Raw genomic sequence first — 23,272 nt, 5'->3', positions numbered from 1 at the left:
CCTTCACCTTCCCGTCTGTGAAAAGAAGCTTATTCTCGCATTTTAGAAGCAAGTGGAAGTAACAATTGGTGAAAGTGCTAATTCTGATTAGATTTTTTAAATCTCTGAAACCTCGGAGACAAATAAGAAGGTAAAACTAACAAGCAAATAAAGAGGAATCTGGAACCAAATGAAAACCCGACTAGTCCAAAATAAGAGAGGAAAATGAATCAAGATGTAAGAAATTAAAAAAAAAGATTATAAATTAAATTTAAAAATATGTTAGCAGAAGGAAAGTCAGTCTGAAGATAGGATAGTGACTTCCAGAGCTTAGAAGGTGCTTGGAGCATCGCTGCCTCAGCACCATCAGGGGATGGAGCCCCTGAGCCACAGCACGGGGTAGCTGTTCATTCTCATTGCGAGTCTCAGCAACAAGCAGAGGGAAGCTCGGGCCTCCTAATACAGCCATGACAAGCCAGGAAAAGGCCAATTGCCCACTGATATCAGTATGCTTTCACACATCGTTGAACTACTGCACCGTATCCCATAAACATGTACAAGGATTACGTGTTAATCCAAAAACTGTTCATCCTTGAGATGAAGCTGTTACCCCCTTCATTTGATCATTACAATTGGATTCATGTATCAAAGTGTCACTGGGCCCAGTAAATACATATAATTAAACTAATAATAGTAATAATAGTAATAACAAATAAAAGAAAGTAGCAGTGCAAGAAAAAAACCCCAAAAATTCTAGTAATTATGCTGAGTATTAGAGGACTAAATATTCCAGCTTTAAAGCAACACTGTTACACTGCACTGAAAAATACTATCTGCTACTTTTAAGATACACACCCTTTATGTAAATACACTAAAGGGTTGAAAGAAAGTAACAAATAAGCTTTACAGATAGTCAAAAGGAAGCTAGTACAGCTATACTAAGATCAGATAAGTTATTAAAGAATCGAGTATTTTTAAGACAAGAAGCATCACTTCAGATAAAAGTAGATAAGCCATTAGTTGTCTGTCTAGTCACAATATGTAAAAATGTTAAATATGCCTGCATCTAATAATATAGCCTCAGACAACCTAATAACTGATCAGAACATGTGAGAAATTATAGGAAAAAAACTTTCACAAAGTGGGAATTCTAACTTACTCTGTTGCTGATAGATCAATCACACAGAGCTTAGTGGCAATAAAGAAAAATAACACGATCAAATGGATGGCATTTAAAATACTTACACACAGCTACAGAATCCACTTTCTCTTCCCGTATATGGTCATTTAAAAAAAAAATCAACAATTTCAAAGGATTACTCCAGCCAGAGTAAGATTAAATAGCAATGACAAGACAGTAATAGAAAGAAATCTAGAAAGTTCCCAAACATAAGGAAATCAACATACTTCTAAATAAACCCATCCATCAAATAAGAAATCTCAATGACAACTAAGAAAATGTTTTGAAATTAATAATAACGAAAGTATGTCTCTACCAAACTCTGAGAATGCTGCATTCTATAATTACAGTATCTACATGTCAGAAAGTGATAGGGAAATTGTTGGTGGTCCATGCGTATGAATGTGATGTGGAAAGAATATTAACAAGAAATGATAATGCAGATTACACACATGCCAAAGTGGTTGCAAACTAAAACCAATCACTCTCTAACTGTGGGAAAATATGAGTTATTCTACAATTAAATAACAAAGGGAAAAGAAGGGAAAATGACCTTTCCAGCAAGTTTTACAATGTTCTAGTCTAGATCTAAACTAATGACTAACATAGCGATTACTACACAACTGTTTACTCTGGAGGACTCAGGGGGATACGTGGGGAAACAAAAGAGACAGTATGCTTTCCAGACTTGTTTCCTAGAATTATTTCCTAGAATTTGGCATATGCGATCAATACAATATTCTGTAGAGCTTCTGTAAGATTCAGCAGTGGACGTGTTCTAGCTGGAAACGCCTCTGGAGTGCATCTAGGTATATCCTGAGAGAAGCAAGAGACTAAGGGCCTCCTGCTTTCCTAAGCTGCTGAATGTCTCAACACAGTCACGATGGCAAATGAAGACAGCATGCAGGCTGGACGTGTCCTGCATAGTCAAGTGGCCAGTACACTGCCAGCTCACCTGGAGTCTCCAGGCCATTTGCCAGCACTGTTGAACAGAGATGACATCACGTGACTTTCACTCCCACGCCAATATTGTACTCATGGGAGACCCTGGAGTGTAGATTAAGTCCATGACTGAACATCCTGTAGTCTGGAGCAGGTCGTAACATACTTGTATTTAGCAAGTGTTGTTAAAATAGCACTAAAATCTTCAGAGAGCCTGGGGTCAGCAGCAGACTCTACCGCTCGTCATTGAGTAACCTGGATGGAGCCAGGGCCTCCTCATCTGGAGGATGAGATGACAAAGATGTTCCTAATTCAAGTGCTGTGAGGACTCAGTGGGCAGCATGCATCCAGCAGCCTACACCAAAACCCAACACGTCGTAAGCACTCAGCAGATACCAGCTCAAAGCTCTGTATTGTGGATAATGATATTAACTAAGGGAATGGCTTTCAAAACAAAGTGAATTTTAGCCAAAAAGCATAACTGTAAATACATATTGGAAAGCCTTACACTCATCCTATCTTAGGGATTATCATTGCTTCAATTAACAAAACCAACTATGACGTAAAAGAGTATAGAGAGATTCCTTAAAAATCTAAAAACACATCTACCATCCAATCCAGCTATTCCACTCTTAGGAATATTCAAAAGAAATGAAATTAAATCAGCATTTGAAAGAGAGATCCACAGTGTTATGTTTATAGCATCTCAACTCACAATAACAAAGACATGGAACCAGCCTAAATGTCCATTAACTGATGATTGGTCCAAAAACACAAGGAAAATCCTGCCATTGGACACAAAATGAATGGATGTGGAAATCTCTGTAATAAGCCTGATCCATAAAGACAAGTATCAAATTGTCTCTCATTTGTGGCAATTAAATTACAGAGTATTTAAAAAGCAGTAAGTTATTCTTTTTAAAACAATAAGATACATCTTTGTCAAAATAGGAAAAAAATGCTTATCTAAGTAGTTAAAGTTTCTAGATACCAACAAATTTATAAGTAAATGTACATTTTTACTCTTTTTAGAGTTTAGGAACATTTGAAATAAACTCTTTTTTGTACCTCTAATCATGTGCTACTTCCCTATAAAATGGTACATATACTTGAATTATGCTAAAAGAGATAGGAGGAGAGAGGCACCAATTTGGCATCTGGGGGTGAGGCAACAATGAGCTGAAACACATCTAAAGTTGGGGCAAACAACCAGAAAGTGTGACATGAGTATTTGCTGCATCTAGCACAGTGTATCAGCAGCATACCTGCTCATCCTCTCTCTGTCTCTCTACCTCCCTCTCTCTCTTTGCATATACACACACACATTACATATTATGTATTCATATGTTGAAGTACACACATACACACATGTTTGCAGCCATGTCTCAAAGTAAGCACAAAGTATGGTGGGAGGCACCAGTTGAGACCCTTCCTCCCAGACGGCAGTACCCAGGGTTCAGCCTCCAGCTGTGGCTCCAGTGATGGCTAAGAGGCTAGGCCACTGCCCCTCACCTCCCCCGGAAGATCTGGACTGAGTTCCCGGCTCTTGACTTTGCCAAGTCCAGTTCTGTCATTACAGGGATCTGAAGGAGGAACTTGGGAAAGAGAGTTCTCTACTGGTTTCTGTCTTCCATCTCTCAAACATTGTAAGAATTAAGTTAAAACATAAACATGCCAACTTAAACAGTGACTTCTTCCTAAAACTCCATTTGTCGTTTTTGTTTAGGCCTGGAGAGCTCTGCGCAAAAAGAGAAGTCACTGTCCCCACTGGCAAGTCTAACTGGAATATCACTATTTCTGATTATATCCATGTGTCTGCTTTTTCTATGGAAAAAATTTCAGCCTTACAAAGGTAGGTTAAAAATTTTTGAATTTCTTTGAATGTTTCATATAAATGCTAAAAAGTGTCTGACTGTGTTTTCTACTGTCTTGGCTTTAGTTATAAAACAGAAGCTGGAAGGCAGGTAATGCATATACTTCTACAGAAATAATTTTTTCTTAAATATTTATTCCTCAATTATGATCCATGACAGAATCATTTGTTTGTCTTTTCAGGCCAGAAACAGATTATCGGAAAGCTCAGACATTTTCAGGTAACTGCCAACCTGGAACGGGATATGTCAATCTTAATGTTAGCTATTACATAGCCATATAATGTAATATTACTGTAGTGTAATCAACAGACACCCACATTCATATAACATCAACAATCCCTTACTTTGAAATACTGCCTTCGTGTTGTAAAGCGTAGTCTTTTGCACTGATATTATGAAAGTCACAAGCCTTCAGCCACTCCAACTTCATTTTAGACAAGATAGCTGAGGGTCAGAGAATGTCATATGCTTACAGCTACAGAGTTTGGTTGAAGCTTAGTCCATTGATCCCATTATTACTTTGAAAATGCCAAAGTATTATCCTACATTGTTTATTCTAAAGGCAGAGTTTAAGATGCCATCTCACTGCCAGGAGGAGAGCCAGGGAGGGTTGGCAGAAGCCAGCATCACTCTGTGTCCCAGTGTGGCCTCATTATCATCACGTGCTCATTCTGTTGTTACACTGCAGGTTTTGCTTAGACCTCAACATCATCCGAGCAGGCTTTCAGTCCCGTATAAGCCACTTTCTCCTTAAGTCAACTTGGGAAAGTCCTTTTTCCTGGTCTCTATTTCCTCTTCTCCATAATGAGAGAGAAACTTTCTGTTAGTGCTGCTAGGAGATTTAAACAAATGAGTATAGATAGTGCCTCATGGATACCTGGATGCTTAATATGTGGGTCTTCTGCCTCTTCCCTGGGCGTGCCTCTCTCACCAATAACTCAGTATCCAAGCTGGGAAGGTTTCCAGACACCATGGGATTCCTCCCATCACTGCCATCCATCCCCATCATTCTATAGTCATGGGCTTGGAGGACCATGTTTTGTACTGTACTGGGTTGCATCAGCCTAGGCAGCTGTAGGTGTTTCCTCTTTGTACTTCTGATGGCCCTGTTAACTCTGGCAGGTGCAGTCAATGGTATGTGTGATCCAGGGCTGCTGCAGGCACTGGGGCCTTGGGCACTGAGGGTTAGGAAGCCCCACAGGTGTCTCTGGACACAACATCCACATTTCTTCCTGCAGCCTTTAAGAAGGGTCAGTGCAGGGCCTGGCATGGTAACCTAGTGGTTAAAGTCTTCACCTTGAACGCCCTGGGATCCCATATGAGCACCAATTCATGTCCCGGTGGCCCCAATTTCCCATCCAGCTCCCTGCTTGTGGCCTGGGAAAGCAGTTGAGGATGGCCCAAAGACTTGGGACCCTGCCCCCACGTGGGAGACCTGGGAGAGGCTCCAAGCTCCTAGGTTTGGATCAGCTCAGCTCTGGCTGTTGCAGCCACTTTGGGAGTGAATCATGGAAGATCTTCCTTTCTGTCTCTCCTCCTCTCTGTATATCTGACTTTCCAATAAAAATGAAGAAGAAAAAGAAGGAGGAGGAAGAGGAAGAAGAAGAAGAAGAAAAGGAAGGAAGGAAGGAAAGAGAAAGAAAGAAAGAAAGAAAGAAAGAAAGAAAGAAAGAAAGAAAGAAAGAAAGAAAGAAAGAAAGAAAGAAAGAAAGAAAGGAAGGAAGGAAGGAAGGAAGGAAGGAAGGAAGGAAGGAAGGAAGCACTTGGCTGCACATCTCAGCTCTGCAGGGAATGCTTTCCTAGCTTCATGACTAGGGGGCGGGGATTAGGAAATGATAGCCTGGCTTTACACACACACACCATTTAAAACAGTAAAGCTTTCCACAGGTTTCTAGAACTAGCAACAGCAAATCAAAAGGCACTTGGTTTGTAAGTGTCATTTGCTTCGTTTCCAGGCCACGAGGATGCACTGGATGACTTTGGGATATACGAATTCGTTGCCTTCCCAGATGCCGCTGGTGTGCCCAGGGTTGGTTTTCCTGGTAACAGATTAACCATACTGTGGCTTATGTTTCTCCACAGATGTTAGTGATGTTTATCCGAGCCCTTGGGCTTTGTGGTCAAATGGCTGAGTTAGCCAAGGTGGCATCCAGCAGGGACATCTTGCTCGGTGACGCATGGTGCTGCTGCATCTGGGGAGCCAGGACATGTGTCTCAGCCTGCATCAGTATAGAAAAAGTGAAAATGAGAGCTGTGCCAGCTCATGAGCACTTGGTACCACCTGAGCTCAGGGAGGTTGAGGACACTAAGCAGGCTGAAAGTCAGGGAAACTGGATAATGACAGGACCAAGAGAGTCTGCTTGAATCTTTCTGTAGATTGACGCCTGAGGATCCTTACGTGGCTCTCTGTTTCCTTGGGAGCACCTCTTGGGGGCACTGCAGAGCTAGCTGCTGATGCCCTTGAAAATGCCCGTAGGCTCATGAGAAGGAGCACGTTGCCCAGACCCACAGTCTGCAGATTATACATTGTTATCAGTATCTGAGAGCTACATGATGTGAGATTAGGAGATTCCACTGTATACGGTGGAAGTCAAGTTTTCAGTCCAAAGAAAAAAAATCTTCCAAACCATCAGTTTTGTTCAGACATGTAGAGTGTTTCTGCACTTTTATAAATTCCCACAGGACAACTTTTCTTCTGCTTCCTTTTCCCAAAAAAGAGTTCACTTATGAAACGGGCTATAAATCAAAAACTGCATTAAAGAAGGAGACATAAACCAATTGCTTGCTTGGAGCCTTCTCATGTCTCGTTTTGGAAAGAACCATTTACCTTGGGAAATGGTTGCTTTGTTTATTCAGAGCATTCCATCAATGTGTAAGGATCTTGCAGTGAGGTCCCTGGGCACAGGTCTAGTTTCAGAAATGCCATATGAGTGAAGGAGAGGACCTGATTGGAGTTTATTCTGGTGAAGGGTGTGTCTCTGGCACCAGCACCTGAACCATCTCAGATGCATGGAAGAGCTGCCCTGCAAAGAGCTCTTTCCAATCCCAGGCTGGTTTGACTCACTCTTCAGTCCCGCAGCCAACAAAGGTGAAGGTAAATCCTTGGAGAATCAATTATGTCAAACAGCTTCTCATACTGGCAGGAAGCTCCCCTCTAATACATAGCTTCAAATGGGCAAGCCACAACCCCATGCGTTCAAATGTATAATGAAATTTTTGAAGTCATGAGTTTCTTTATTTAAAATAATGCATGCTTTTTATTCATTGTAAAAACAGTGAGGGCTGTGTAAGAATCTTCCAATTTAGCCTGGGGATCACTCAGTACTCAGTCTGGGGTATTGGCTGGAAGGATATATGTGGGCTCGGAAGGCTCCAGTACTCAGCGACTTGAAGCAGAGAAATAGGTTATTTGAGAGCTTGCCAGCAGCCCTGCTTATTTCTGTCATAAACAGAATACACTGACCTGCGCCAGGGTCATCTTCAAAGCAAACACTCCTGAGGAATCTGCTGTTCTTGCCAGGTGCTTTGGGAAAGAAACGCAAAACCAAACCAGTAACTCAAGGAAGAGGAGGGGAGGAGGCAGGCAGGGGAGGAGGAGGGAAGAGGACCCACGGGGGACAGTCACAGAATGGCAGTTAGATGAGAAAATCAGCAGCTACCTACAAGAACCCTGTGCAGAAAGCAAAAGTAATAATAAAACTAAAACCACACAGTTGAAACTTGGATGGGAGATGCACTGAACTACTAATCATATTATGCTTTTAAAACGAATCTCTTGCCTTACTGTGACATGGGTACAAATGGGGCGTATCTCTATCTGTTGTACACCTTACTGTCTATTTCGCACCTCTTTCAGGAACTGGACAGGATGGAATTGCATGAGACGGACAACTTTGCTATTTAACAGTTCCAATATTATGTTAGTGGAGCAAGTTAGGGATGATTTGTAGATTGCTTTCACCATACCCCCTGATCACTTCTTTACCAAAAAAAAAATTAAGAGCTGATCTCAAACACAAACTTGTAAACCCTAATGGTAGGATGGGGCCAGTATTGTATATAACAGATATAAAGTTGCTGCCTATATGGGAACCAATTCATGTCCCAACTTCTCCACTTCCAACCCAACCGCCTGCTAATGGCCCTAGCAGAATCAGTGAGGGATGACCCAAGTGTGGGCCCCAACTGTCCACATGGGAGACCCAGATGAAGCTTCTGTAGCTCTTATTATCAAATAAATAGATTAATCTTCTTTTTTAGAACTATGGCAGGAAAAATTATATTTTGGAGGGTTACCCATGAGAGCTTTAGCAAGCAGAATGGGAGAAGGTGGTTTCTAGGAATCATAAAACACCTTATTAGGTCCTATCAGGCTGGGGTGAGATCAGAGAACTGCCCAGACATACCAAGGCATTGAGTCTCCCATTGGTCCTGAGTTGCAGAAACAGGAAGGACTGAAGTGGCAGGCATGTGATTTGGAAAAATTGTTTTAAGTTGATATTTGGAAAAAAATCAGATTTGATCTAAATAATTGATGACAATGCTCCCAGGAATGAGGAAAATAAGCAGAAGAAATAGGAGTAAATAAAATACAAATGCCAAGTTTCAATGAAAGAAGTTTTAACCAAATGAAGTATTATTTCCATTCTCATCCAGTGCTTCAGTTTTCAGAACCCATTACTACATTCAAGCTGAAACATCTTCCTGTGTGTGTCATCTAGTTCTTCTTACTGCCATCACTCGTGATGGGTGGAGGGCTCTGGGCTGTGTATTATCCTTTACACCGCCTGCCCCCACTCCCACCGCCCCGTACATGTTATTGGCAAGTAATGTCAAGAGGCCATTGAGATATAGCAGAAAAGTTGATCATCTATGCTTTCTGATTCCACACTCTCTTGATAGTTCCTCTTTTGTTATTTTGTCTTTTTACTTAGTCCTGGCTTCGTTCTTCTTAGATAAAGGAAAGAACTGATGGCCCGATCTTACTTAGAGTTATGTTGACCTTAGAGTTATGCTACTGTATAAACAGCCAGAGTAAACGCATGGAAACTGTAGCAAGGATGAAACGAACATTCTAGAGTGATAAGCACTTCTCTAATCGTCACAACTGTCCACGGTGTTCGATGCATAGTGGCAATACCATCTGCTAGTGTTTCATTAATTTTTCCTGTGTCACATTTTTTAGATGCCAAGCAGGTCTGTCCGAGTGTCTGAGGGTGTATCAGGGCAAGACGTGCACAACACAATTTATGAAGTTATTCAGCACATCCCTGCCCAACAGCAAGATCACCTAGAGTAAGTATAAACCTCTCTCCATTGGGTGTGCTATGGAACCGCTCAGCATTCAGTCTCTGATTACATTTGAAGACTTAGGAGAAAAATCTTGAATTGAAAATGATGATTTCTACACATCAGAAAATGTGTAGCATACGTACCCATGTAATAATGGATCACAAAATGAGCAAACACCCAAAATGGTTTCTGGGGCTATGCCCTCGGGACTGTGGCCTTGATGCCAGCCTCCGGAATTAACTGTCTGCTGTGTACATTTCTCCCCCGTGGTATTCCCCCAGGGAATTGAAACCTGGGTGTGAAAGGAGCAGCCAGGGCAATTCTCAAGCTGCCTGGTTATCTTGGCGATTTGCCAGTAGCTGTGTTAGTTTTGAAAGCCGTGGTGACTTGTCACTCAAAGCAGGACCAGGAAGCAAAGAATCACAAAGGAGCTTCCTGGCACAGTAAGCATCAGACACCCTTAGGATCCACAGCAGTCTACTCCCACGGCAGACACTGAACATTGAGCTTAAGTGGGCTGTGTCCCATATTGGAATGTCTACGCTCCATCTCCAGCTTCACCACCAATTCAGACCTTGGGATGCAGCATGACGACCCAAGGCAGCACGAGTGGATCTCTGCCACTCACAAGAGAAAACCAGAGTTCCTGACTTGCAGCCCCAGCCTGGGCTAGGCTACAGAGGACACTAGGGAAATGAAATCAACAAATAGGAGGTATCTCTATCTCTCTTTTTCTCTTTCTCTCTCATTCTTTCTCTCCCTCCTTCCCTCCTGTTCACCTTCACTCTCAAATAAGTATTTTAATCAAGTAGTCTACACCCAGGTGAATAGAAGTGAGGCCTGATCTCTCACCCAGAGAGAGTAAATTCCACCTTGTGGAAGTCAGGAAACTACTGAGTTCAGGGCCGCCACTAAGGAACTTTCCCTGCTCCCTAGCTGGAACAAGTGTGCCCAGTCTTTTGCAGTCATGAAATGAGCACCTGCAGTTTGTAGCTGCCTATGGGCATGACTGCCACAAACTGTCTTCCATTTCTTTATTTGTCATTTACTGACTTTGAAAAGAACATCAGTACCCAGAGAAAGACAGTTCCAACAAAATAATCTATACACACCTCTTTGCGAGCACAAAAATAAAAGCCAGGAATGATTGAGTGCATGGGAACATGGCCTCTACCTGGGCCAGAACCCACCCATCTTGGGTCTGGGGTGGGGGATGGAAATTAAGTAGTCAGTCATTTAAAGGGGAAGACCCATGAGAGGACCGCAACAAAGAAAATTTGCCTGGAGTCATGTAAACAGGAAAGATCCTGAAGGAGCTAGAAATTTCTGTTTTCAAAATAAAAAGACATTTGGCTAAAGCATGTGGTTATTAACCTAACAGAATTGCTCAAGGGTGGGATGAAATTCCAAGACAGTATAAAAATAAAACTCATTAAAATAATCCCTAACTCTCTCTACTTTCTGGAATAGAAAATTAGAGGAATGCTTCTTTGTCTCTCTTTTTTATTCTCTGTCTTTCTATCTCTCTGGTTGACACATAATAATTGTTCACATTTATCAGTTACAATGCCAATAATTGACTAATGAATAATTGTGTAATGAGAAAATTAGATTAATTAGCATATTTACTCCCAGAATTTGAGGGTATGTTTGTTTTCCTAAAAATCAATCCAACTAAAATTTTTACCCTATTTAAATCCAGTTAATTTTGTCATTTGTTCTAAACGCCCATATTCTCCACTAGGATGAAAAAAAAACCACAGATGAAAAATTAAAGGTAATTACCTAAGAATGAAGTAAACGCTGTATTTAAATTGTTACGTGTAGCAGCTACAATTTGGGGACACAAAGTCATTGGATTTTTAAATGTATGTCAAATAATTGAGGTTTTGTTTAAAAAAAAATCACTTTCTAAAGCTGCACACTTTGCAAACACAAACACAATCTTTAGTTAACAATGAAGCAGACATGCCCTTTTCTGAGCCCGTACAAGACTATTCAAAACTGCTCTGGAGCAGAGCATCTTGGGAAGGCAGCCGCCCCAACACTCCTTCCCAGCCTGCTGGCATGGCACCCTTGCCAGCCAGGGCTCTCTGCCCACCGCTCTGAGCCTGTCTTCCAAGTCTGTGACTGCCAGTGTCTGTCATGTTGTCCGTCCCCTTCCTTTCATGCCTTCCTTTCCTGGGGATGCCCTTCCCTTCTCCCTTCTCTCTAATTCCCTTTTAAAACTGTTTCTCCCATTTGTCCCCAAACTCACTCAAATGGGGAGCCAACATGTTAAAACTGTTACATTCTTTTACAGATCTACTTTATTTATCCTATTAAAAATAAATAAATAGAATGTTTCTTTTTGAATCAGGAAACATCCTGTACGTTCTTATTATCTGAGAGGCAAAAGTGACAAAAGGGATAAGTAAACAAATAGAGAGAGCTCCATTCCACCAGCGTACTCACCACAGCCCCGGTAGCCAGGGCTGAGCCAGGCCAAAGCCAGGGCCCAGTGCAAGTCTCTCCATGGTGGGAGGGACCCGGGTCCTTGAGTGGTCAGCGGCTGCCTGCCAGGATGCACACTGAGCAGAAAGCCGGAATCAGAAGCAAAGCTTGGATTTGAACCCAAGTCCCTTTGCTATGAGATATGATTCTCTTAACTGCTGAACCAAAGGGACTATCCCTGCACTGATTTTATTAACAAGCAATCTACATTTCTTGAATATTTACTATGTGCTAGGGAGCGAAATGAAATAAAGTTAGTGGGCCCTCATTTGCTTATTTCTCCTAAAAAGATCCTTCATAAAATAAATATTCCTCAATAGAAGTGCTGGCTGTGGATGTAGAGGGGTTTGTTTTCCCTCCCAATTGTCTAGGGTTTTATTCACAAATAAATTCAAAGATGAATTCCATGAGTAGTGAAACACTATATTCTCCTGGCTCCCAACTCCAAAATGAATGCACCACTTCAACAGAAAGGATCTCAACTTCATTCTTTTTCTTACCTTTGAAAATAACTTGTGATATAGGAAATAGAATCAAACAACCTTCTTTGGCTCTTAGACAATTTTCTCGAAGGCATGTGTCTGTGACCCAAGAGGACTGCTGTTAAACAAATTCATAAATTGGTCTGTGTTCCTATTCTAGCACTCAGCCCCACTGTTTACCAAACACCTGTTGACCTCATTAAATGGTCTTGGGGTACTTGATTTGAACTCAAGGCTAACTGTAGGCGTCTTAAAAACCAAATTCAAAAAAGTAAGCCTTGAATTTCAAGGGGAATTACCTACAGGGTGTAATGATTACTTACTTCTCAAATTTTTTCAACTGATAAATGTAATTCTCTCTAAGTTCCTCAAAATCTCATACTTTGCAGAGCTATGTTGAAGTTTCTTTCACCTACAGACCTGGGATCTGTAAAACAGTTTACCTGTCCTATAGGTCTCCTTGCCAGATGAACCTTCAAGAGCAAAGCAGGATATTGGAATGAAATAATGAAGCAAAACCAATGGAGATGTATCTCCCTCTGGAATCAGTGAAGAAGTCAAGCCAGTACTCCTTACACTGCTTGCTTTATGTGTGGAGTAGAGATGTTAGACAAGTGGGATTCCTAGACAACGTACTGTCTTGTGCAACAGAGGGCAATGGGTCCTGCTAGTTGGGAGGAGGAAATGAGCTCCAGGCTAGACTCTCAGAAACACTGATACGCTCCTGTGTCATCTGAAAGCCTTTCAGCAGACTGCTTTACTACACTCTCCTGACTGTTAAGATGTCTGTATATGATTTCTCTTATTTACAAATTTCTTTTTTTTGTTCTATGTACTACAAAGTAATGATGGTTGTTACAAAAGCAAGATTGTGTCTTTTCCTTGATGGTTCATCACAAAGAGTAGTTGTGAAAGGCCTAGTTAATGCTTAAGGGAACAACTTAAGCCATTGTTTTTATTTTTAGTTTCAGAAAAAGATACAAATAAATTCTGCTTTTGCTTTTTTTTTTTGTCTTGTTTCTTCATTTTATAGACTAAATGTATTACATATATGTCAGATCATAGAACTGAATTTTTTATTCTTGTTTGCTATTGTTTAATAAAGGAGAGATAAAACTATTAAAATAAAAATTTTGCTCTCTTGTGGCTTATTGTTTTATAACAAAAAATTAAAATAAATTTTTGTGTTTTAAATGTTCCAAACAAACCACTAACACTGCCTTGCCCATGTTTTTGTAGAAAGCACAAGGTGGAAAAAAAAAGTCAGATGACTCCTTTTTGATCTTTTCTAGCTACCATCTTTATAATTTTTTTCTTCTGGAAAAGTCTATCATTAGTAAGCATAGAGATTTTCTTTACATTTCATGAAGAAAAAAAACACTTTTTCTGATTAGGAAAGGAATTCATGTTTGCTTTAAAAATGAATATATATCTGGAAACCCAGACTGCTTCTTGCAAGGTCATTAAAATCTTTTGTAATCCTACCTCTCAGAAATCCCCTGCTAACAGCTCCCCAGGGTGTTAGAGGATTTAAGGTCATTCACATAGATGTGCAGTATAACAAGATAGAGTATACCCAAAAAATGGGCTTGGTAAGGTAAACAGAGCGAGGGACCAACGAGAGGCAATGTAAGAGCAGAAATGGCCTGTGAGCTGTGTTCCCCTTCATCTGAGGGCATTGTTTTCCACGCCCAAGATCACGTGGCAAATTCACCTTGCATCCAAACATGAACTTCTGAGCTGAACGTCATTTGTACGTGACGAAGTTGGACAAAGGCTGCAGCCCCATCACAGACCAAGAGAGAGCAGGTGCATCCTTGCCATTAAGCATCCACCCAGGCTCCACCTCCTTTCTCTCCTTTCTCAATCCCTTGTGCCTCCTGAGCTGTTCTCTCTTCTCAGTGGACACACCCACCTGTAGTACACCAGAGTTGTTTCATGGTCTGCCCTTTCCTGAACCCAACCGTAATAATCTTTAATCTACCATGTCAGCAGCCCTTTCTTGAAATGGTTACAGTTATAGGATTCAAAAACCAAAACCCTGGAAAAAGTAGGATTTGGGAAGTGTAGGTTTTAATTTGGGGGTTGGCTGTAATTGTGATTCCTTTAGGGCTTCTCCCTACAAACCACGAGAAACATACATATCTATTTTTTCTTTTCTCGAATTCACTTTTCATTTATTTCTAATTCCTCTTATTTCTGTATCTCTCACACAAAAACGCTGAGTCCCTTAGCGTGTGGCTCCACTCAAAACAGCAAGCAGTTGCTGAAGAGGGAAGGGTGACAAGATCCAGAATCCACTAACTTTGGTCGTCAAACATGTGTGACACTGGGTGACTCACTGTTTTTCAGTAAATGGGGATGAAGATCTCATAAATTAATCAGGGTTTCTAAGAGAATTGGTGAACCAAAACCCAGATGTTCACCTAATCCACAAATTAATATTTAAAAAGCAGCTTAAAGCTTTTTCCTTATTACTAAATGCAATCTTAGCTATTGCCAGTTCTTAACCTACGTTACCACTTGTAACTTGGAATATTCTTAGTGCTTAGTATTTATAAGGAATATGTTATACATATAGACTTTTCAGCACCAAAATGCATAAGACTAAAATAGTTTTGATATTTGTACTCAGTATTCACAAAACGATTTTGACTAAATTGTACACATGTGCTCATAACACAAAGCACAATTCTATTACATTATAGAGCTTATACAGTTTAGTTACAATAATGTCACATCACAGGACTTAACATATAGCTACTTCTCGTTTCATTAGTTTTTAATTTACTTTTACTTTTTTAAAAACATTTTAAACTGACATACAAAATTGTCTAAATTGAGGCTGTACATCCATTGTATATGTTGTGGCATTCCAGTAAAGCCTCTGCCTGCTGGCATTAGCGTCTCAAAGGATAACCGGCTGCTCCGTTTCTGATCCAGCTCCCTGCTACTGTGCCTGGCAGAGCAGCAGAAGTCAGCCTGGGCATTTGGGCCACTTACCCACTCAGGAGATCCAGATCCTGCCTTTTAACAAGCACAGCTCCAGTTGATGCCAGGGTGCCTGGGTGGAGGAGGGCTGTGATTCTGAAATAGCTCTGCTGCATGCTCCTTTCTTGAAAGAAAAAAAAAAGGCATAGATGCAGAAAAAGAAATGGCGATGGTTTTTTTGTACAAGATAGTAGGTATTTTAAGAAACAATCTGCCAAAATGTGGTGGGGTGTACTGAATTCCTCAGTCTGGGTTGAAATAGGCGTGCACTGTTACAGAAGCTCAAGTATGACAGACCAGAAAGTCTGAAAATACAAGGTCAGAGAGCGTAGCCAAAGGGGTGTATGGAGCAGGTGAAAAACAGAAAGGGTTACTTTTCAGAATTGGCTGCAGTTCATCTGCTAGGAAGCAGTGTAGGTGAACAGCACAATCAAATCTTCCAACCTTGAACGGCTAGTGAGTACACTTCCTTAATTCTCTGCTGCCCCCTGGGGCCCAAGTCAGGAAGTGTTCCTGGAAAACATAAACTCCAGATTTTATGAAGCCTCCTAGGTTAAATTACCATTTTCATCATTCAATTATATTGCACCTTATGAACTTGATTAAATCATAGACTGGGACCTTGGCAATCTGCATGATCATATTTAAAATGTCTAGACTCTTTAACTCACTAATCCTATATCCAGGAAATAACACAAACGATAAAGATACCGAGGAGTTCTGTTGCCTGAAGCAATCTGGAGGGAGTGATGGGAACTGTGCTAAACGAAACACTCATTATGCCAGGTATGGTGCAGAAAGACAAACGTGACATGGTCTCAAGTTTGATCCCAAAGAAGTGGAGGATAGAGTTGTGGTTATTGGAACCTGGAACATGTGGACAAGGAAGGGACACAGAGACAGTGGCTAATAAGGACAGGGTGCAGGTGGATAGGAGGAGACAAGATGGAACTTGCTGATTCTTCTGAGTGAGCACTGTGTACACAAAACACACAGGGAAGCCCAGGTAGAAAAGCAAGCCCAACACCCGTACAACCAAGCACTTTTCTGTTCGATGGACTCAAGGAAAATTCAGAAAGACCAAGACTAGATGTGAACACTTAGAAACCATGGAGAAAACTACAGGTTCTATGGTCCAACGGTTGAGTGCTTATGTCAGAGCTGCGCCTCTTCGGTGGCTTAGGTGAAACAGTGGACAGCATAGCCAGGCGCACACGGAGGACATGGCAGTACGTTAGAGCCTGCAAAGAATACCTGGTACCATAACAGAGGACGGAGGACAGAACAAATTGATCAACTACCCCAGCCAAGTGGTAACAGTGAAAATCTGGGCAAATGGAGACTCTAAGGTGGACTATGTCAGCCAATGGATTCTGGAGAGATTTCATTATACCTGGAGTGGTGAGACTGGCAGCAATTCAGAACTGTTGAACTATTGAAACTACTTGAGCAAGACCCTTGGAGCATGCCCCACAATGGGGACCCTATAATGGTTGGGAGGCTGGGTGTGGCTTCTCCCTTTATCTCTCTCCCTTCCCCAAACACAGGAAGGAAAAAAGAGAACGTGGAAACAATAGTCTTACCCACTTTCCTCTAGCCCTACTCTTTGTGCCCTAATCAACTATGTAAAGATCATCAAAAATGAAAAAAAAAAAAAAAGAAAAAGAAAGAAAACCTGAAGAACTCAGAGAGGTGTGGAGAGGCACGATGCTCCAAGACCTGGGACAATCACACTGCGAGAGGAAGGGAAACAGCCTCCCGGACAGTGTCTTTCACAGGAACCTGGGTGGAGTCCAGATACTCCAAGGAAAGACAGGAAGCGGAATATTGGAGTGAATGATACACAGAGAAGTTACCAAAGAAGTGAGGGGAAACAGCCCCCTCCAGTCTGGGAGCAGACACAAAGAACGTCCTAGGTCTTAGGATCGTATCAATCATTGTACATTACAAGACAGGAAATCCTTTAACATCCAAAAGCTGCTTTTTCACAAACTACACCTGCAAATCACAGCTCTGTTCCCGGAATTCATTCCTAACAGCACATCGGACGATTGCTGAATGACTTTCCTACACGATTGCCTCATCTTACATCACCTTAACAGGAGACTTGCCATCCTCATCTGAATAGACAAAGCTGAGAAAGAGGAAGAAAATGACACATGGCCAAGCTCACAGGGCTAGAATATTGTAGAATAATGACATCCCTCCCCCCTTCTTTCCAATGGGTCTGATGCAATTTTGTCATGTAAGTCACACATTCAGCAGTCACCAGGGTGGTATGTGTTGTAGAGACATCCAAGGCAGGGAAAGCAAATACACGCAGAGTGCATGTCACTTCCAGTAAGCAAACAGGAGTCCGGGCAGGCAGGTCTAATGACAGCAGTCCACCCCTCACGCCCCAAGGTTGGCACTTCACTGAGGCTCAGCACTGGTCTTTGCTGAGCACCTTAGGTAAACCAGCAGGTGGCAGTAGCTACGTGCAGCCACCAGGCACATAACCCACCACAAGCCTGTCTTCCGTGCATGCTTCCGGGAGACACAGCACAAGGCAAAAATCACCAAGTGTAAACTCACTGCCAATGATCCACCTGTATGCCTCTTCCCCAGACTCCCTCCTTTCCAATATTCTATTTTGTTCCCTGGACCCTGAACAGCAGCCTAAGCTGTGGCTTTACACGTTCGCACACTTCAGCTCCTTCTCCCATTCATACCAATGAACGCCTAACTGCACTGCATGTGATCCTGCCCGCCTTCCACACGGTGTATCCAGGTTACTGCTGAGGGCGACTGCAGTACAGCAAGCGTCCGTGGTTACCACCCACATAAAGAGCTGACCCTCTCCAGTGAACGAAACCTTCGTTTCTACCAGTTCTCTCAGTCATGAAGGCACAAGGATAATGCAAGGAAAAGCAACTGAGGCACACAGTGTGGAATTCTTTATCACCTGTCTGTGAAATTACCTGTGACCTCTGGACCTGCCCAGATTTTACTCACAGGATCACTGGGTAAACTAAGGTCAAGTGCTTCCCTTCCTCTGGGACTCTTTCAAACACCAAGTAGTTCTCTGAGCAGAAGGCGCTCCTTTGTGTAAGTACTGCCCCTGGGGATGCTGTCAGCTCAAAATGCCTGTATCCTTACTGATCCTAGTTCTGTGGCTGTTCCTACTGTCACCCCTGGCCTTCAGCAGACACCATGATTGAGCTTCTCAAAGACGTTAATGACCTGAGCCAGTGCGGTACATATTGGCTTAAAGAGAGTATTCTCTGGAGTTTCCAGGAAAATTCAGCAAATAATGGACTCTCAGAGAGCATAGAATATATCATATATCAAATTTATCCTAGGGGCTGGAATTGTGGCATAGCATGTTAAACTACTGTTTACCATGCTTGCATCCCTTTTGGGCACCAGCTTAAGGCTCAGCTGTTCCACTTTTAATCAGCTTCTTGTTAATACGTTTGGGAGCAGCAATGACCCAAGGGAGCTCCTGATTCCTGACTTCAGCCCGGCAGAGCCCAGCCCATTGTTGCCATTTGTGGCATGACTCAACAGAAAGAAGGGGTGTAGGTGTGTGTGTGTGTGTGTCCCTTTCTCTCTCTCTCACTCTAACTCTGCTTTTTAAATAAATAAAATTTATTTATTTATTTTTACTTTTTAAATTTTTATTTTGTGATGATTTTTACATAGTTGATTAGGGTGATAAGGGTCAAGGGCTACAGGGAGGTGGGTGAGATCACCATTTCCACATTCTCTTTTTTTCCTTCCTATATCTGGGGGAAGAGGAGAGATAAGGAGAAAAGCCACATCCAGCCTCCCAAACACCTCTGTACCTTGAGTCCAGCCACTCGACCCCACCAAGGGTGCCCGATATGGGGCATGCTCTGAGGGCACAGCTCAAGAGGTTTCAATAGTTCAACAGTTCTGACTTACTGCCGATCTCACTATTCCAGAAACAATGAAATCTCTCCAGAATCTACTGGTTCATATAGTCCTCCTTAGAGTCTCCATTTGCCCAGATTTTCACCACTAACACTTGGCTGGGAATAACTGATCAATTTGTTCTATCCTCTCTCCTCTGTTGTGGTGCCGGGTGTTCTCTGCAGACTCCAATGACTGCCATCATGTTCCCCATGTGTACCTGGCTATGCTGTCCACTGTTTCACCTAAGCCACTAAGGAGGCCCAGCTCTGACACAAGCACTCCAAGGTTGGACCATGGAACCCACAATTCTCTCCATGGTTGGGGTTCTAAGTCCAGCGATTCAACTGGGGGTATCCCCAAAGAAACTTCATCTGACCTGACCCAGTCCTGATTCTTGTGTGCCTGCCAATATAATGTCTGGCACAGTCCGTTGTCCCAATCAGCTTATGCATTCGCTGATGGCTACAATTGCTGGGTCAGTTCTCCAGACCTGTCTTCTACACAAACCAATGGGTGTTACAACCCAGTCTGATCCTGCCCATTGCACACTCAGCCTTCATTTACACCAGTGGTAGTGGCCACCTAGTTGGAGAAACCCATAGTAACTCCCACCGGGCCTGCCCCCTGCCCTGGTACCTGTACAGCAGCCAGTTCATACAGCAGACTGGTCCAGTCTGTCCCACATCCCATTCAGCTCTCATAAATGTCAATGGGCATTGAAGCCTAGTTCAACCCAACTGAAACCACTATCCAGCCCACACACATGCTGGTGGGTGTCACTCTGTCTAATCAGCCCTGCCCAGTCCTGGTTCTCAGCCTCACCAGTCAGAATGGCAACTCAAAAGGGAGGTGCCCACTGTTTACCTACTGTGTCCACTCCCAGTCCCGGATCTTGCACTCTCCTGGTGGTTCTGCAGTTAACCTTGACAGAATTTGTCCCCAGTACCAGCATCTGCCAGCTGATGCTGCAGCAGAACCCAACAACCCACACCCACTCTGACTTACGCATGCACCCGAAGGAATAGTCAGCTCAGCCAGGCATTTCCCTAATCCAGCTCACATGAATCCAACAGGTGTTGTAGCTCTGCCCGAGCTAGTCTGCCCCCATCCTAATTCATGCTTTCCAGTGGGAGTGATGGTCCATCAGGCGGGCCACTCACAACCCTCCTACCAGCTTCGCCCCCTTTCCCTTTAGTCTCACGTGTTTGGGTTGGGTGCTGTGGCCTAGTCTGGCATGGCCCACCTCACCTCAACATTTGCCAGTGGGTATTGTAGCCTAGCTAAGCCCAACCCACCCCCAATTTCAGCTCATGCTGGTTGGGGCTACTGCCTAGCCTACCCCAGCTGGCCCCCCAGCCTGGCCTGACCCACACTCCATTCTGGCACTCGCATTTGCCAGTGGGTATATGAACTAGCCCAGACTGATTCGCCCCTGGCTTACACCAAATGTATGCTGGTGGGTACCATTCCCTGGCCTGGTATGGACTGCTCCCTGTCATAGTTCTTGTGCTCACCTGCAGGTTCTGTGTCCTGACAGAGAAGTTTTCCAAGCTCCCCCATCAGAACTTCTCCCAATTGTGCCCATCAGTGGGTCCATGAGCCAGCCCTACTTAGTCTACCTCCTGTCCTAGCAGGAACAGTGGCCTTTACTGACTGACCTTCACTCATTCTGGTTTTTACTGTTGCATGTTACGGTCTAACCAAGCCTGGTCCACACCCAGACACACCTCAAACATGGTGCAGCAGGAGCAGAGACCTAGCCTAACCCTTGCTACGCCCACCCTGGTTCTCACGAGCATCATGAGTGCTGGAGTCTAGCCCAGCTGGTCCACTCCAGACCCAGTCCACACTTGTGCCGAAGGACACTGCAGCCATGTCCAGACAAGATAGCAGCCCCACTCTGTCTTTTGCACTCACTAGTGGGACCCACAACCCAGCCAGGGTGTCCCATTTGCACCTCAGTAAGGCCTGTTCTCAGCCACAGATCTTGTGTGGGCCAGTGGTTGTTCTGACCCAGCTTGACATAGTCCTTCATCTGTCTTGGCCTTTGTCTTTGGATGCTGTAGTCTGGCCTGACCTGGTCTGCCCCAGTCCCAGCTTTTACTGGTGGGTGTTAAATAAATAAAATTTTTAAATAAATGTATTCTAAATTCCTCTCTGGACCTGGCATGGTAGCCTAGTGGCTAAAGTTCTTGCCTTGCATGTGCCAGGATCCCATATGGGTGCTAATTCATATCCTGGCTGCTCCACTTCCCATCCAGCTCTCTACTTGTGGCCCGGGAAGCAGTCAAAGATGGCCCAAAGCCTTGAGACCCTGCACCCAATGGGAGACCCAAAGGAACCTTCTGGTTTTGGGTTAGCTCAGCTGTGGTGGTTGTGGCCAGTTGGGGAGTGAACCAGCAGACAAAAAACCTTTTTCTCTGTAAATCTGATTTTCAAATAAATAAATAGATAAATATTTTTAAAAATTCTCTCTGGATCTCTTCATTTCTTTTTCAGCATTTTTCCAAGGCAGTTCTAGCATTTTTACTGTTTTACTGTGTGATGTTTTGTATCGGGGCCGTGACATCACACAGAGGGTCATGAGAGAGTCTCCAGTAGACAATGCTTTTCTCCCATTCAGGCGTATATTCTATCCACCTTCACATCACTCTCGGATGTGCTTAAAATCCAACTTCTACAGACATAAATCCAGGGAGCACGAGGGAGAGTATATAGCAAGGGTTTAGGATAACAAAGTTATTGACATGGGCTCCCTAAGCACAAGTATTTCCCGGGATGCTGTCTTTAGAGAACTCTACAGGAGTTAGATAAGGCTTGGACAGTCTCTTTGGTTGGCTGAAATGCAATAAGAGGTCCCCACAGCAGCTATGTGGGATAACAGGGCATCACTGGGACACCTGAGTCCCCTAGCAGTGGGCCTGGGTTCAAGTTCTTCTCATCAATACTGTGAGAATTTAAATGGTGAGGGAAGCCTTGATATCCTCAGAGTTGTCATCAAAGTCCTCACAGTACAAAGCCACTGAACTGAGAATGTCAAGTACATTAGGAGTGATTGGACCCCAAGGTGACTCAGGCCAAGCCATGGCACTCAGCTAACCTAGGCAAGGTGGGTGTGGTGACTCTCAAAGCAATAACCAGCACAGACTGACGCATGTTGATCTCAATTGATTACAAACTCCCCAGAATTGCAGCAGGAAGATCAATTTTTTTACTGACCTATACAAACAGAAAAGCTCTAGGTCATATGAACAACAACCTAATGTGAACTATGGCCTAAGAGTCTAAGAGACTAAGAATCATGGCACTTCAATCAATTTCTAGACATGATCCAGGTTCTAGACTTAGAACCTCCCCTACTCCCTGTCCAAACAAAGGGGAGGTTGAGTCCCCTTAAGGAAATGTCTTAATACACTACCAAGCAATATAATATGAGTCTTTCTGCGAGCCTACTCCAAAGGAATCTACTGTCTTTGACCAGGACAACTGCACTAGGGAAAAAGAACTAATCAGACTGTTGGTGGACTACTAGACACTGACTCCGAACTGATTTTAACTCTAGGAAACCCAAAACCTCACCACTTTACATCGGTCAGAGCTTTGGAGATAAGAACAGCAACAGAGTTCTAGCTTTGGCCCAATCCCACAGGAAGCTCAGTGGGTCCCTCAACTCAACATGGGGTTATTTTGTCAGCTGAAACGCACAATTGGAATAGATCATTAGAGGCTGGCAGAATTACACACTTGCTCCCAGACCTGTGGAATGAGGAATGAGGGCTGTCTTCATGGAAAGGCCTCGTGCGGGGCCATTAGAACTTTCTCTACACAGGAAAACAGAAAAATTGAAGGTAACTCCATGCTGAAGGAATTTCGGATTGGGGTCTTTCAGGATTTCAAGGGTGCAAGGGTCAGGATTTCCCCCTGCCTTCCATAAGCATTTGTCAACCTTGCAGCCCCATGTCACAATTTAGTTCCCACGAACCTTGATGGCCTTTCCCTGTCATCAAACATTCCTCTGATCCATTAACTTGATAACATTCTGTGAGCAAAAGTAACAACTACACTGTACTTAACGCAGGATGTTTGCATGTTAGAGGGTGGGAAATAAATCCAACAACAAT

At 43.1% G+C, this 23,272-nt stretch overlaps 1 protein-coding gene and 1 long non-coding RNA gene across 7 annotated transcripts in view; one reads left to right on the top strand and one right to left on the bottom strand.

Annotated features, from left to right (window-relative positions):
- The window catches only part of HEPACAM2 (HEPACAM family member 2), a 41,135-nt gene extending 27,751 nt beyond the window's left edge, over positions 1-13,384 (top strand). For 2 of the 5 annotated variants that reach the window (XM_040965110.1, XM_040965111.1), the window contains 5 exons: positions 3,828-3,953; positions 4,157-4,194; positions 5,931-6,004; positions 9,161-9,270; positions 12,710-13,384. In XM_040965110.1, coding sequence (XP_040821044.1) covers positions 3,828-3,953; positions 4,157-4,194; positions 5,931-6,004; positions 9,161-9,269 — 347 coding nt within the window. In that variant the 3' untranslated portion in view covers position 9,270; positions 12,710-13,384. Of the gene's footprint in view, positions 1-3,827; positions 3,954-4,040; positions 4,066-4,156; positions 4,195-5,930; positions 6,005-9,160; positions 9,362-12,709 lie in introns of those variants that run through there. The other 3 variants (XM_040965109.1, XM_040965107.1, XM_040965108.1) reach the window with 2 other exon arrangements.
- Positions 5,838-23,272, bottom strand: part of LOC121145912 — a 22,910-nt gene continuing 5,475 nt past the window's right edge. Inside the window, exons 2-5 of one of the 2 annotated variants that reach the window (XR_005882102.1) lie at positions 15,246-15,357; positions 8,382-8,429; positions 7,439-7,498; positions 5,838-6,194 (exon numbers count right to left, since the gene is read on the bottom strand). This is a non-coding gene — a long non-coding RNA (uncharacterized LOC121145912). The remainder of the gene's footprint in view (positions 6,195-7,438; positions 7,499-8,381; positions 8,430-15,245; positions 15,358-23,272) is intronic. The other variant, XR_005882103.1, reaches the window with a different exon arrangement.

This window comes from Ochotona curzoniae, unplaced genomic scaffold (assembly GCF_017591425.1).
Source record: "Ochotona curzoniae isolate NIBS_2020 unplaced genomic scaffold, NIBS_Ocur_1.0 scaffold_3835, whole genome shotgun sequence".
Classification (NCBI taxonomy): domain Eukaryota; kingdom Metazoa; phylum Chordata; class Mammalia; order Lagomorpha; family Ochotonidae; genus Ochotona; species Ochotona curzoniae.
Note: the sequence above shows the minus strand (reverse complement) of the source record. Positions and strands in the feature narration are given on the sequence as shown.